This window comes from Rana temporaria, chromosome 4, assembly GCF_905171775.1.
Source record: "Rana temporaria chromosome 4, aRanTem1.1, whole genome shotgun sequence".
NCBI classification, from domain to species: domain Eukaryota; kingdom Metazoa; phylum Chordata; class Amphibia; order Anura; family Ranidae; genus Rana; species Rana temporaria.
Window position 1 is genome coordinate 370233284 of NC_053492.1, and position 14730 is coordinate 370248013.

The 14730-nt window shown below is 43.3% G+C and overlaps 1 protein-coding gene across 2 annotated transcripts in view; it reads right to left on the bottom strand.

Moving 5' to 3' along the window:
* ERMARD (ER membrane associated RNA degradation) overlaps positions 1–14730 on the bottom strand; it is a 111658-nt gene that overhangs the window by 35118 nt on the left and 61810 nt on the right. For both annotated transcript variants that reach the window (XM_040350932.1, XM_040350933.1), the window contains exons 10-11: positions 10629–10658; positions 1677–1745 (exon numbers count right to left, since the gene is read on the bottom strand). In XM_040350932.1, coding sequence (XP_040206866.1) covers positions 1677–1745; positions 10629–10658 — 99 coding nt within the window. The remainder of the gene's footprint in view (positions 1–1676; positions 1746–10628; positions 10659–14730) is intronic.

Below are 14730 nucleotides of genomic sequence, written 5' to 3' on the forward strand. Positions count from 1 at the left end.
AAAAAAAATGTTCCCTAGCACGGGGAACCAAGTAGGCTAAGATAGTGACATGGGGACCGCTGTTATGCGGAAAAGTACAAATCATTTATTCAGCCCTCAAAAATCCACTCGCCTGCTTGCATTTTGCGAGTGGATTCTGAGGTCTGGCGAGGAGGGGCTGCCTGGGAGTCGGGGGGGCGAGCAGTGAGCCTTTTTTTTTTAAAATGGGAGTCCTGCTCCCAGCGATCACCGAGAGAGGGGGAAGAGAGAGAGAGCCGCCTAGGTGTTAAGAGTGCAGCGGGGGGAACAGAGATAACAGCTTTTATTTCAATAGCCGTGTTCCCCGCCGCTCGCTGTCAGATACAGCCCTGCCCCCTGGTCCCGGGACTTTGATTGACAGATCACCCGTCACTGGGATTGGACGGGTGATCTGTCTATCAAAGTTCCCCGGCCAGGGGGCGGGGCTGTATATGACGTTGCACGGCGGGAACACGGCTATTGAAACGAAAGCTGTTATCACTGTGTTCTCCCGATGCACACTCTTCACCTGGGCGGCTCTCCTGTTCTTGGCTCCACAGGTAGGCTGCAAGGTCGACACAAGGCTCCATGGTGGGCAGTGGGCACACAGCTGCAGGGTGGGCATATGGCTGCAAGGTGGGCACACAGCTGCAAGGTGGGCACTGGGCACACAGCTGCAAGGTGGGCACTGCGCACACAGCTGCAAGGTGGGCACACGGCTCCAAGGTGGGCACTGGGCACACAGCTGCAAGGTGGGCACATGGCTCCAAGGTGGGCACATGGCTGCAAGGTGGGCACTGGGCACACAGCTGCAAGGTGGGCACACGGCTGTATGGTGGGCACTGGGCACACTGCTGCAAGGTGGACACAAGGCTCCATGGTGGGCACTGGGCACACGGCTGCATGGTTGGCACACGGCTCCATGGTGGGCACTGGGCACACTGCTGCAAGGTGGACACAAGGCTCCATGGTGGGCACACGGCTGCATTGGTGGGCACAAGACTGCATTGGTGGGCACTGGGCACACGGCTGCAAGGTGGACACAAGGCTCCATGGTGGGCACTGGGCACAAGACTGCATTGGTGGGCACTGGGCACATGGCTGCATTGGTGGGCACAAGGCTGCATTGGTGGGGACACGGCTGCATTGGTGGGGACACGGCTGCATTGGTGGGCACACGGCTGCATTGTTGGGCACAAGGCTGCATTGGTGGGCACAAGGCTGCATTGGTGGGCACAGATACAGTTGTTGTTAATATTTATTTTAATAACTTAATTCTGCATAATACATTTGAGTGTCATTTTATGAGAGCGTGTTTAGGGGCGGGCTGGGTGGCACAACCGGTGGCGAGTAACCCTTGAGGCCTGGCTAGTAGCTCAGGACTTGAAATTTTGAGCCCTGATTTATTCATTGTCAGAAATGTACCACCTAAAAACATAGGTCTAGAATACAGTACATAAACACTCAGGTAGGGTACACCTAAAACCACTTGTGCATCGCATGACAAGCATTCTAACATAAGACAAAAACAGATTTTTTTTTGTATATGTGTTGCTGAACTTAAACAGATATTTTAAAGTTATTTATCCTCCAGATACTGGTAACACATTTTTGCTGTAAATACTGAGCAGACATTTTCACGCATTGCTTATTATATGCAGACAAAACATTTTAATTACCATTGCTGGTTCTCCCAGTGCATTAGGCACTTTGTTGTCGGATGAATTATTCAAATGTTTTGCCAAAATCTACAAAACAAAGCAAAATTATGCAATAACGTTACAGGAACAAATCAGTCATGAAAGCTCCCTAGATTATTGAATCACACCATTTTCTATATATACACATGGGAACGTAATGAACATTGAACTCTGTGGTAATGTTATCCTATTAAGTTTAGCCAACACCATACAGAATAATCAGCACAAGGAACATAACTTACAGTTAGTATGATTTGTCCCTTGTCTTGATTCTTCTGCTTTCAGTAGAAATCTTCAACTGATAAATATATCAAAAATTACTTTTATTGAAATGACTTCAGTGACATCAGTGCTCATCCATGCCACAGTGCTCATCCGTGCCACATCAGTGCTCATCCGTGCCACATCAGTTCTTATCAGTGCCTCACAAAAGTGTAATAGGTAGTCAAATTAGATTTGAAATTTATGTCCCTAGAACACGTGATGGTGCCCCCTGCATGTTGTGCCTCTCTATGTGGCCAAGCTGTGTAAAACTCTCCGACGTGTGGCATTGCCATACTCAGGACGAGTAGCAGAAAGCATTTTTGGGTGTCATGTTTTGATATGTACAGAAAAAATGCGTTTATTTTCTTTACACATTACACAAAAGTCTCATTATGTCTCAGATTATAAATTGGGGCGTTTACTTTCCAAAATGGGGTAATTTTTTGGGCATTTCCATTGTCCTGGTGTTCTAGGACCTTCAAAAGTGTAAGAGGTAGAAATAATACCGTATATACTCGAGTATAAGCCAACTTTTTCAGCACTTTTTTATGCTGAAAAAGCCCCCCTCGGCTTATACTCGAGTAGGGGTCTCCTCTCCTGCCACGTCAGTCTTGATGAGGAAGGAAGGAAGCCTGATTACGCTTTACATTGTCCCCTCTCAGATGATTCACAGCAGGGCGGTATGTATAGGAAGTCTGTACCGTCCACTGTAACAAAGCCCCGCCTCCTCCTTATTCCTCTCGGATGATTCACAGCAGGGTTGTATGTATAGGGAGTCAACACAGTCCGCTCCGTCCACTGTAACAAAGCCCCGCCTCCTCCTTGTCCGTCCGAGGACGACAGCGCAGACTTCCTATACATACAGCCCTGCTGTGAATCATCTGAGAGGGGACAGTGTACAGCATAATCAGGCTTCCTTTCCTCCTCATCAATACTGACACAGCGGATCAAAGGTACATGGGCACAGTGAGGCTGCAAATGGGCACAGTGAAGCTGAAAATGGGCATTGTTGACTCTCTTTTCCACTTACAGTAGCTGCTGCATTTCACACCCTAGGCTTATACTCGAGTCAATAAGTTTTCCCATTTTATTTGTGGTAAAATTAGGTGCTTTGGCTTATATTTGGGTCGGCTTATACTCTAGTATATACGGTATGTCATTTATGCTTCTAGGACGCCTGATGGTGCTCCCTGTATGTTGGGCTTCTGTATAGGGTCAGGCTGTGTAAAAGTCCCACACATGTGGTATCGCCATACTCAGGAGGAGTAGCATAATGTGTTTTGGGGTGTAATTTGGGGTATGCATATGCTGTGTGTGAGAAATAAGTTAATATGACAATTTTGTGAAAAATAAATAAAAATATCTTACTTTTGCAAAGAATTGTGGGAAAAAATTACAACTTCAAAAAAATTCACCATGCCTCTTAATAATGTAGCGCCCCCTTACTTTCAGTTTGGGCGCTACGCTAAAGTTAGTGGGGAATGGGAGAGTTACTTTGCTCTCATTCACAATTTATTTAAATTGTGACTGTTGTCATTCCAGAAACGTCCACTGGGTCAGTCTGCACTCCAGGGATGTGATCTCATCCCTGGCCAGCAGTTTTCCCCAGCAGCCAATCAAAGGAGTTTTTCCCTCGCGGGGCATGCTGGGGAGGAGTATATCTGTGACAGGTGTCATGTATTCTAAAATCTTCGCGGGGTCCGAGTTCCAGGTGCAGCTGGCTAAATTGCTGGCTACACAGAACCACATCCGGAGGAAAAAGGGGACCCCAGTGACTTACTGGGTTCCCGGTTCTATTGAGAGGATCCCAGGCTGGGTGCCGTTCGATTGGGGGGTCGGATTGAGGAGGACCCAGAGGCAGGTTGTCCAACAGGGCTTGAACGAACCAATCAGGGATCTGGTGACCGGAATGCTGACAGGTATGCTTGTTGTCACCCGGTGACCTATGCAGAAATCTACTGGGGGGATTCGCTCCATTTATCCATCCAGCTCACTTATTGTAATTGGCCTGTGGCAGAGGCCCTAGAGCCAGGTCTGTGAGAGAGGCCTGTTCCTCCCAGAAATCCAAAGTGACACCTCGGCTGCCAGGCTTGTGAGAGGGGTCTGTCCGGGGGCACTTCACCCACTCTAGCTAGAGTGGCGACGAGTTACAAATTGGTACTAAGTAGAGCAGGACTGCTCCATTAATATCCAGGCCTGATACTGCAAGGTTTTCTCTTTCTCTCTCTTCATCAACCTTGTCCTTCCCCATTGATGTTGATGTTGGCCGTGTTGGCCTGGAAAATAAATCATTGGAAAAAACCTTTATTCACTGTCTGGACACTCGCTCACTACCTTGTTCCTACAACTGCACCCCTAGACAACACCAAGGTAACTTAATATGCCGATCAACAACAAATCACTAAATACCTTGGACTGTCTACTTTCTAAAAAGGGGTCATTTGGGGGAGTATTTGTACTGCCCTGGCTTGTTAGGGTCTCAAAAAATGCTGTCTGTACATCAGGTGTGACAATTTTCAATGATTGGCACTAAAGCTTGTAGACGCATAGTGCTAGTTCACACCAGATGCAGTTCCCTGCGCCTTTTTTCTGCACTAAAAATGCATGCAGTGTTTTCCATGTATTCCAACGGATCTAGTTCACACCAGTGCAGTCAGTTTCCGGTGCAGAAAAAAAAAGTAGAGCGTGCTGCATTTTTTCTAGACAGAACTGTACTGGAACCTAGCAAATTGTATCAAAAATGCACTGGAACTGCGTGTGGTGTGAACTGTAAGCAAAAACTGATCCGGAATGTATCTGGGGTGCATTTTTGAGGTGTGAACTGGCTCTAAAAATGCATGCACAGTGTTTTCCATGTATTCCAATGGCTCTAGTTCAGACCAGTGCAGTCAGTTCCAGCCAGTTTACGGTGCAGAAACTGACTGAAACTGACTACATTGGTGTGAACTAGAGCCATTGCAATACATGGAAAAAAACTGTGCATGCATTTTTAGTGCAGAAAAAAGCCCACGGAACTGCATCTGTGAACTTGCCCTAAGGCCAGGTTCACACCTATGCGAATTGAGTGCGGCTTAAACCGCATCCAATTCGCAGAACATTTTAAAATACATTGTTTTCAATGAGGCTGGTTCACATATGTGCGATGCATTCGCACTGCGCATTGCCGCCAAACCGTGTGCATCTTTTAGGCATTGCGGTGCGGCTCAGGTGCGAATTCAAGCCCATTATCTTCTATGGGTACGCAGTTGATTCACAGATGTGTTCAGTTCTCTTCAGAAATTCCTCTTATTCAGCTCAATACACTTCCCCCCCACTCTCCTCTCACCCGTAACTTCTCCCAGGTCTCCAAATTCGCTTCTAAAACCTTGCTAATCTGCTGAACACTTCTCTTACCCCCATTGAGAACGTCTGTTAATGACGAAACGTCGTCTGGAAAGGCGCACACTGACGTCACCGCGTTCCATCTGAAGGAGGAAGGGCTCCTATTTCCGGCCGGCATACATACACGCTTTTAATCATGAGATGTTTGTAAGTACATGTCTTATGCATTTTTATTAAATATTTCGTACGGTATCACGCTATGGTCCGTTTTTATTTATATACCGAGGATATGTTTAATCATCGATGTGGTGCAATTTGAGATCTGCTCCCTGGATCCCTCCCCAGTCTGATGCTAATCTGATGTGGAGCCCATTGAATAGAATCCGTCAACATGCCTAATGTTTGGGTGGTTCTGGTAAGCGGCTTTCAGTTTGGTGGTGGTGTGTTCACACTGAAGTTTTGCTGACACATGGTGGTGCTGCTACAAACTTTTTATTGGACTGAATGTGATTTTATTCATATTATCTATTATCATTGCTTTTTACCAGCCTGATATCTGGTTTCCTACTTGGCGCAGTTTACTTTTATATTGGACTTTATATGCTTATCACATTTCTTCTGCTGCCTTGACGCATATATATTTAGAACGTTTTTGACAAGCGCAGTTTTTTCTCCCTATACTTCTCTTATCTCTCTGCAGAGATAAGAGAGCTGAAATTCGGACCGCACTAGTGTGATTCCGGCCAAAAACTTTCACAAAGGCCAAATAATTTACACTGATTTGGGTTATTTTTACCAGAGATATGTAGCAGTATAAATTTTGGCCAAAATGTATGAAGAAAAATTACTAATTAGCAACATTTTATAGAAAAATTCTTTTTTTTTTTTAAACAAAATTTTCAGTCTTTTTTCTTTTATGACGCACAAAAATGTAAAACACAGAGGTGATCAAATACTACCAAAAGAAAGCTCTATTTGTGTGAAAAAAAGGACAAATATTTAATTTGGGTACAGTGTTGCATGACTGAGTAAGAGCCGGTTCAAACTGGGGTGACTTGGGATCCGACTTGAAGTCGCCTCAAGTCGCGCTGTCGAGAAAAACAATGCAAGTGAATGGGAGCGGTTTTAATACACACGACTCGAGTCGCTCCGACTTCAAAAGAAGTTCCTGTACTACTTCAATCCGACTTGTAGGCGATTTGTACCCATTGATTTCAATGGAAGTCTGATCCAAGTCTGATCACTGAAGCGACTTTCCAGGAAGATAACATACATTTCTCAGGCAAACCTCTCCCTCCCTCCCCTAGAGCTGATTGTTGTTTGATTGGCCACTGGAAAGTCTCCTGTCCTGGAGACGACTTCAAGTCGTGATGTAAATCGCCCCAGATCGCCCTGTGGTTCATGCTCAAGTCGTGTCGGAGTCGGCCCTGAAAGTCGCGCTGGAAGTCGTGTCGCCCTAGTGTGAACCGACTCTTATTGTCATTCAAAATGTGAGAGCACCGAAAGCTGAAAATTGGTCTAGTTAGGAAGGGGGTTTAAGTGCCCTGTGGTGAAGTGGTTAAAACACATTTTGCCTCGAAAACATTATTTCCAAAGGCATGGTTCTGGAAAATGAGAAATTGTTTTAGAATGGACTCTTGTTTATGGTATGCACAGTTTCATTTGCACCGAGATTTGGTTTTTGCAGATTATGTTTGTTATTTCAAATAATAATAATAATCTCAATGGTTGTTTAATGGTTTAGATACTTTTTCACAGTTAGTATTGATTAGGTTTAAGAACACAAGGCGTGCTGGGCTATAAACTTACAGCATTCATTATCAGCACTGATAATAAGCACAGCAGCAAACGCCAGCCACAGACGGTTCGAATCTCGGCTGGTTCAGAAGGAAGTAAAGGCAGGCTGAATGTACCCAGGTTGATCGACCAACTTGGGTACAATCAGATTGCCAGATTTTACGTGTGATTATTGCAAGCGGTTGTTATAGCCGCTAGTAATAATCGCTGTCTTTTCCCAATGGGGCGGCTTCCCCTGCGCCCTTGACGGGAGGAAAACAGTGGCTTGGCGGGAGGTATTCCTCTGTCAACACTGTCAGCAACCTGTGGTTGCAGTAAAGAAATTTTCTCCGTCTGTGGCTGGCCTTAGTGTAACACATTTAGGTTAGATAGGGAAGAATGGAGGTAAATAACATTTTGTAATATATAACTTTTTTTAAAGTTATAATTTTTTTATTTATTTTACATTTGTTTTGTTTTTGAGTTTAATACTACTTTAAGCTTATGCTGGGAAAGATAAGTGTTTCTGCCACCAGTAGCAATCTTGATGAAATTATCAGGAGCTGGTTTGGTCGCAGTTTGGCACTTCAGCCAAAGTGCCCTATGCATATACACTGACAGGAGACCAATGCGAGGAATAATTTGGAAGGCTTTTAGCAAGCCATCACAGCTGAAATTGAGGTAATCCAGTTTAGCTGCTTCATGACTACGATGATAGCGGACCTTCAAATTTTAAGAAATGTTGTCCTGCACAACTGCCACATTTTTTAGGTTTTTATTTGTATAGCTTAACATTAAATTACAAATAATATCCAACATTCTAGTGTTTTAATGCATTTTTCGCAAAAAATAATAATAATCAGTAAATAGGTTTTAAATACTGCTAATATAAGGTGCCAGGACATCATAAGTGGCTAAACTGGTTACAAATTTTATGGAAGATAGGGCAGATCACGTATATGTATTTAAAGATGATGTTGCTGACCTGTTTTTTAAAGGGGCAAGCTCGGGGGCTGTCATTCTGATTTCTGCTTTAGTACCTAAGGAGCATGGAGGACTGATGAACCCCACAGATTTATGTGGAGTTCAGACTGTCTAATGCCGTGTACACACGATCGGACATTCTGACAACAAAACCGTGGATGTTGGCTCAAACTTGTCTTGCATACACATGGTCGCACAAATGTTGTCGGAAATTCCGATCGCCAAGAACGCTGTCACGTACAACAGGTACGACGGCACTTTAAAAGGGAAGTTCAATACCAAGTGTGCCACCCTTTAGGCTCCTTCTGCTAATCTCGTGTTAGTAGAAGTTTGGCGAGAGACGATTCATGCTTTTCAGTTTAAATTTTTTTTTTTAAATAAAAAAAAAAAAAAAAAAGCAGATCTTGATTAAAAATAAAATAAAAACAAGATCACTATAAAAATACATTCTAAACATTATTATGGAGATCTGGCTTAAAAAAATAAAAAGATTATTCATGAGATCACGAGAAATAATAAAGAAATCAGTTTGTCAGAACTCTGTGTGAATATCAGCAGCAAAACAACTTTATTATTCTAGCATTACAAAGAAGAAGGAAATTACGCTGCATTAAAACAATAAAAAATTTGCAGAAGGTTTCAACAGAACACTTTGAAATATAGCCAGAACAACAATATAAAAGCACCAACACTAAGATCTGAGTCCAAACTGGGTTGAAAACAGTACACTCAATATGTGTTCCAATGTATCTCAGGGACCAGAACAAGCCCCATCCATCAGGGCTGAAATCAATAAAGAATATAAATATACCAATAAGCTAATAAAGAGTTTACAGTTAGTAATTTGGGGTATCTGGTCAAAGTTATTAAACATGTAAAATGTGAATATAAACTGTAATACAGTGCCTTGCGAAAGTATTTGGCCCCCTTGAACTTTGCGACCTTTTGCCACATTTCAGGCTTCAAACATAAAGATATAAAACTGTATGTTTTTTTGAAGAATCAACAACAAGTGGGACACAATCATGAAGTGGAACAAAATTTATTGGATATTTCAAACTTTTTTTAACAAATAAGAAAACTGAAAAATTGAGCGTGCAAAATTATTCAGCCCCCTTAAGTTAATACTTTGTAGCGCCACCTTTTTCTGCGATTACAGCTGTAAGTCGCTTGGGGTATGTCTCTATCAGTTTTGCACATCGAGAGACTGACATTTTTGCCCATTCCTCCTTGCAAAACAGCTCAAGCTCAGTGAGGTTGGATGGAGAGCATTTGTGAACAGCCGTTTTCAGTTCTTTCCACAGATTCTCGATTGGATTCAGGTCTGGACTTTGACTTGGCCATTCTAACACCTGGATATGTTTATTTGTGAATCATTCCATTGTAGATTTTGCTTTATGTTTTGGATCATTGTCTTGTTGGAAGACAAATCTCTGTCCCAGTCTCAGGTCTTTTGCAGACTCCATCAGGTTTTCTTCCAGAATGGTCCTGTATTTGGCTCCATCCATCTTCTCATCAATTTTAACCATCTTCCCTGTCCCTGCTGAAGAAAAGCAGGCCCAAACCATGATGCTGCCACCACCATGTTTGACAGTGGGGATGGTGTGTTCAGGGTGATGAGCTGTGTTGCTTTTACGCCAAACATAACGTTTTGCATTGTTGCCAAAAAGTTCGATTTTGGTTTCATCTGACCAGAGCACCTTCTTCCACATGTTTGGTGTGTCTTCCAGGTGGCTTGTGGCAAACTTTAAACGACACTTTTTATGGATATCTTTAAGAAATGGCTTTCTTCTTGCCACTCTTCCATAAAGGCCAGATTTGTGCAGTATACGACTGATTGTTGTCCTATGGACAGAGTCTCCCACCTCAGCTGTAGATCTCTGCAGTTCATCCAGAGTGATCATGGGCCTCTTGGCTGCATCTCTGATCAGTCTTCTCCTGCACAGCTGTAATCGCAGCAAAAGGTGGCGCTACAAAGTATTAAATTAAGGGGGCTGAATAATTTTGCACGCCCAATTTTTCAGTTTTTTATTTGTTAAAAAAGTTTGAAATATCCAATAAATTTCCCACTTGTTGATTCTTCAAAAAAAATTGCAGTTTTATATCTTTAGGTTTGAAGCCTAAAATGTGGCAAAAGGTCGCAAAGTTCAAGGGGGCCGAATACTTTCGCAAGGCACTGTATATGCTGAAAAGATACTATACATCATGGATCTTCAAACTACGACCCTCCAGTTGTTCAGGAACTACAATTCCCATCATGCCTAGTCATGTCTGTGAATGTCAGTGTGTTACAATGCCTCATGGGATGTGTAGTTCTACAACAGCTGGAGGGCCGTAGTTTGAGGATCCCTGCTATACGTAATAGTACCTTATGTGAAATTAATAATTTCTAAATATACTCATCTACTAGGCAAGAACTTAAAAGTATCGAATTATATTTAGCATTTTTTGGTCCAGCCTGTTTTATATTACCCATACAATCCTACTCATCTATAAAACAGTGCAGAAATGTAAAAGCTCGCTATTACTGTATCTGTTACACATTTAGAAGAAACACACAGTTGCATAGATAAGAAAAATATTTACCTCATCAAAGGTTGTGTAAAGAGTGTTCGACTTGGGAAAAAAAAAAAGAAAAGAAAAGAAAAGTAAAACATGAAAATGGCTTTCCTGGCAAACTACGTCATCATAATTATGGAAGACATATCATTTATTTTTTTAAACAACACACAAATACATATCAGACAGCATGTAGACCAGTTAAGACCACCAAACCTTTAGAGCATATTCAGAGCAAGAAAATTACCGTATTTATCTTCATATAACGCGCCCCGGCGTATAGCGCGCACCCCCAACCTAGAAGGAAAATTCCTGGAAAAAAATAAAATACTTACAGTTTGGATGCCCCTCATCAGTGTCTTGCCCGGCGTCCATCGCGTCCATCGGCGGCCTTGTCTGGTCTGGCGTCCTTCTGCGGCCATCGTGGTGTCCTCCCCGCTGTGTTTTTCAGCCGATCCCCGCTTCCCGCTCTGTGCTTGAACCACTCCGCCGACATATACCGAGCGCAGTACACTCGGGTATACTCGGGCAGGCTCGGCTCCTCTCGCGTAAAGGACGTACAGGACGCACAGGACGTGACCACGAGCCGAGCCTTCCCGACTATACACGAGTGTACTGCACTCAGTATATGTCGGCGAAGTGGTTCAAACACAGCGCAGGAAGCGGGTATCGGCATATATCGCGCACCCACGATTTTGCCCTGATTTTAAGGGAAAAAAAGTGCGCGGTATACGCCGATAAATACGGTAGGTTGATTTACTAAAGGCTAAATACTGTGCACTTCAAGTGCATTTTCTCTAGATCTGAGGGAAAGCTCTGCTGATTTCTTTCATCCAATTATATGCAAAAATGCTGTTTATTATTTTCCTTGCATTTGATTGAGTATTCTTTGCAAAGTGAAGCTTAACTCATTTACCAAGCTCTGGAGCGAGTGCACTTTCAGTGCACGGTATATTTGCCTTTAGTAAAATCAAACCCAATGTGTTTTGGTGTATCTTACACATATGCATTATGTCACGTGTTAACATGCATTGTGTTAGAGCAGGGGTTCTCAAACTATGGCCCTCCAGTTGTTCAGGAACTACAATTCCCATCATGCCCAGCCATGTCAGTGAATGTCAGAGTCTTGCAATGCCTCATGGGATGTGTAGTTCTGCAACAGCTGGAGGGCCGTAGTTTGAAGATCCCTGTGTTAGAGCAACCCTGTTATTTAAATAGGCTGCCGAATGCATCACAAGGGACCTGCTGCATTGTTTTTATCACATCACACCATGACACATTGTAGTGCTTTACTATGTGCAGCAATGCAGATGTGTTGGGATGCTTTTCAAAATGACTAAACGCAGCACACCAACATATGCAACATGCATTACCGTGTGCTATCACAGCACAATGGTGTAAACAGGCCCTTATTTGACAGCTCAAATGTCACTGCAAACTGTCAAATACACTGAAAAATACATGTTTTACTGCAAGGGATTTCTAATTATGTACAGTAAATCTTGTCACTTAAACACCACTGACACACTGTACAGCCAGGCTTGTGACAAATTTGCTGGGTCAGCTAAGCAGCTTCCTATGTCACATACCTAATTCCAGTGATCCAGGACAAAGTAAAGTAGGGCCAGAAAGCAGTAGAGCAATCTTCCTAGCTGCATAGTGCAGCAGAACTAAGGGGGAAAAAAGGAACATTGCCCTACCTGTAAATTCTATATCTTGGAGTACATTACAGGACACAGGCTGGTAATTATTAGACCGTGGGTTATAGGCTGCTTTTGGACAAACCCCTTGGGCATACCCCCATAGCCCTACCCCACTCTGTGAGATCTCCTATTTTTAGCAAGCAATCTAGAGTAGTTCAGAAACAGAGGGGAGTGTGGCCTGTATCCTTTACTGTACTCCAAGATATAGAATTTACCGGAAAGTCAAATTCCTTTTATTGGAATTGTACAGTATATGACACAGGCTCTAAATTCATAGACCTTGGGACATCCCTAAGCCTTGTAAAAGAGGTGTGGGCAACAACAAGGAAGAATGGTGGCAATAAACCAAACAAAACAAGCAGGAGTCAGAGACCCAACTAAAAGAGTGCTCAGAGTGCCACTAAAATAACCTTTTGGCTGAAGGCTGCATTTGCTGAGGCTTGGACATCCACCTGGTAGAATGTAGAGAAGCTATGAAGACCCAGTGGTGGCCTTATAAAGCTGGGTAAGAGAAGCTTAATATCTAAGAGCCCAGGAAACTCCCACTGATCTGATGGAGTATGTACAATTTCCGGGAGGTATCCTGTCCTTAAGAGCATAACCCTTCAAGGTGAGTGGTCTTATCCACCTAGCAATGGTGAATATAAAAGCAAGGTGTCCATGACAAGATTCTGTCGGAAACACAAAAAGTATCTGATTTTTGAATAGAGGCTGTGGCTTTCTAAAGACCCTGACAGTTCTGACAACCTTTAAAACAGTGGAGAGCAATTGCTTTGGGATGCTTTTGAGCAGGGTGCAAAGAAGGAAAGACAATACCCTCATTAAGGTGGAAGGCTGAGACCACCTTGGCCATAATGGAGGGTCTTGAACGCAAGACTGCTTCATCCCTGTGAAGAATCAGTAAAGACTCTGCATATTAGGGCCACCAAGTCGGAAACATGTCCGACAGATGTAATAATCACCATGAAGGATACTTTACAGTAGAGATTACCCATTGGGAGTTTCCTAATAGATTCAAAGGGTGGTTTCTGAAGGGTAGAGAGAACCAAATGGAGATCCCAAGGAAGCACAGGGTGCTGTAATAGGGGTCTAATCCATAAGACGTAAAAAAAAAAAAACTGCGCTAACCGGAAAAATTATTAGTCAGGTGTAAAAACCAGAAGGCTGCAATCACGTAATACAAACACAAATAGAAAAAAGAAAACTGCGCCAACTAATATATATACTCAGCAAACAAGGCAGGTATAAATATAACAAAATGAACAAAAGTCCAAATAGAGGTTGAATGATGGACAAACGCCTCAGATAATGGAGATCAGGACGAACAACACCCAGGTGCACTTGACATCCGTGGAAACTACCACCACATGGAGAGCAGCTTACCAGATTGCAGATAAACAACAGCAGTGTATAATGATCCAAGAGCAAGATGAAACCAGGGTGAACGGAACCACAATGGGATTATCCTCAGAGTATGGAGACTTAGATGCGTGTCAGACGACCAATCCGTGGGTCATACCATAATAAAAGGAAACCGGACCATAGCGTGATAACGTTTGAAAATCAGGTTTAACCACTTAAGACCCGGACCAAAATGCAGGTAAAAGACCAGGCCCCTTTTTGCGATTCGGCACTGCATCGCTTTAACTGACAATTACGCGGTTGTGCGACTTGGCTCCCAAACAAAATTGGCATCCTTTTTTTCCCACAAATAGAGCTTTCTTTTGGTGGTATTTGATCACCTCTGCAGTTTTTATTTTTTGCGCTATAAACAAAAATAGAGCGACAATTTTGAAAAAAATGCAATATTTTTTACTTTTTGCTATAATAAATATCCCCCAAAAACATATATTTCTTTATCGTACATCACGGGACACAGAGAAGCATAGTAATTACTATGTGGGTTATAGAGAGTACCTTCAGGTGTGGACACTGGCACGCCCTTAAGGCAAGAAGTTCCCTCCCCTATATAACCCCTCCCATACCGGGAGTACCTCAGTTTTTTGCCAGTGTCTAAGGTGTTGGTCACGAGTGAACATGTGCTCCAAGGAGCTCCACTGGAGGGATCCATATTGGATGTAAAAAGCCTCCATGAAATCCGGATCCGTCCAAAGTGCTTCTGAGCCAAAGTGGACGGTATCCGGGCCCCGGTTAAGAAGAACGGGGTTTGGCCTGTAATGCTTCTCTTTGAGAGCTGGATCCTGGTTATTCAGTACTTTGGTCAATTTCCTAATACCAAAAGTCTACTGACAGGGTGTGATATGGGTCCAGGGGTGTGGTGTTCCTGTCCATGGACCCCGGTCCCTGAAGGTCTACAGACGCTGCTCTCCGTGATGGGTGAAGATTGCACTGCTGTTTATGCAGAGTCCTGCAGCGTTGGATCAGGTAAGTGAAGGTGCTTCAGGACTTGGTCCTAGGAGTAACCT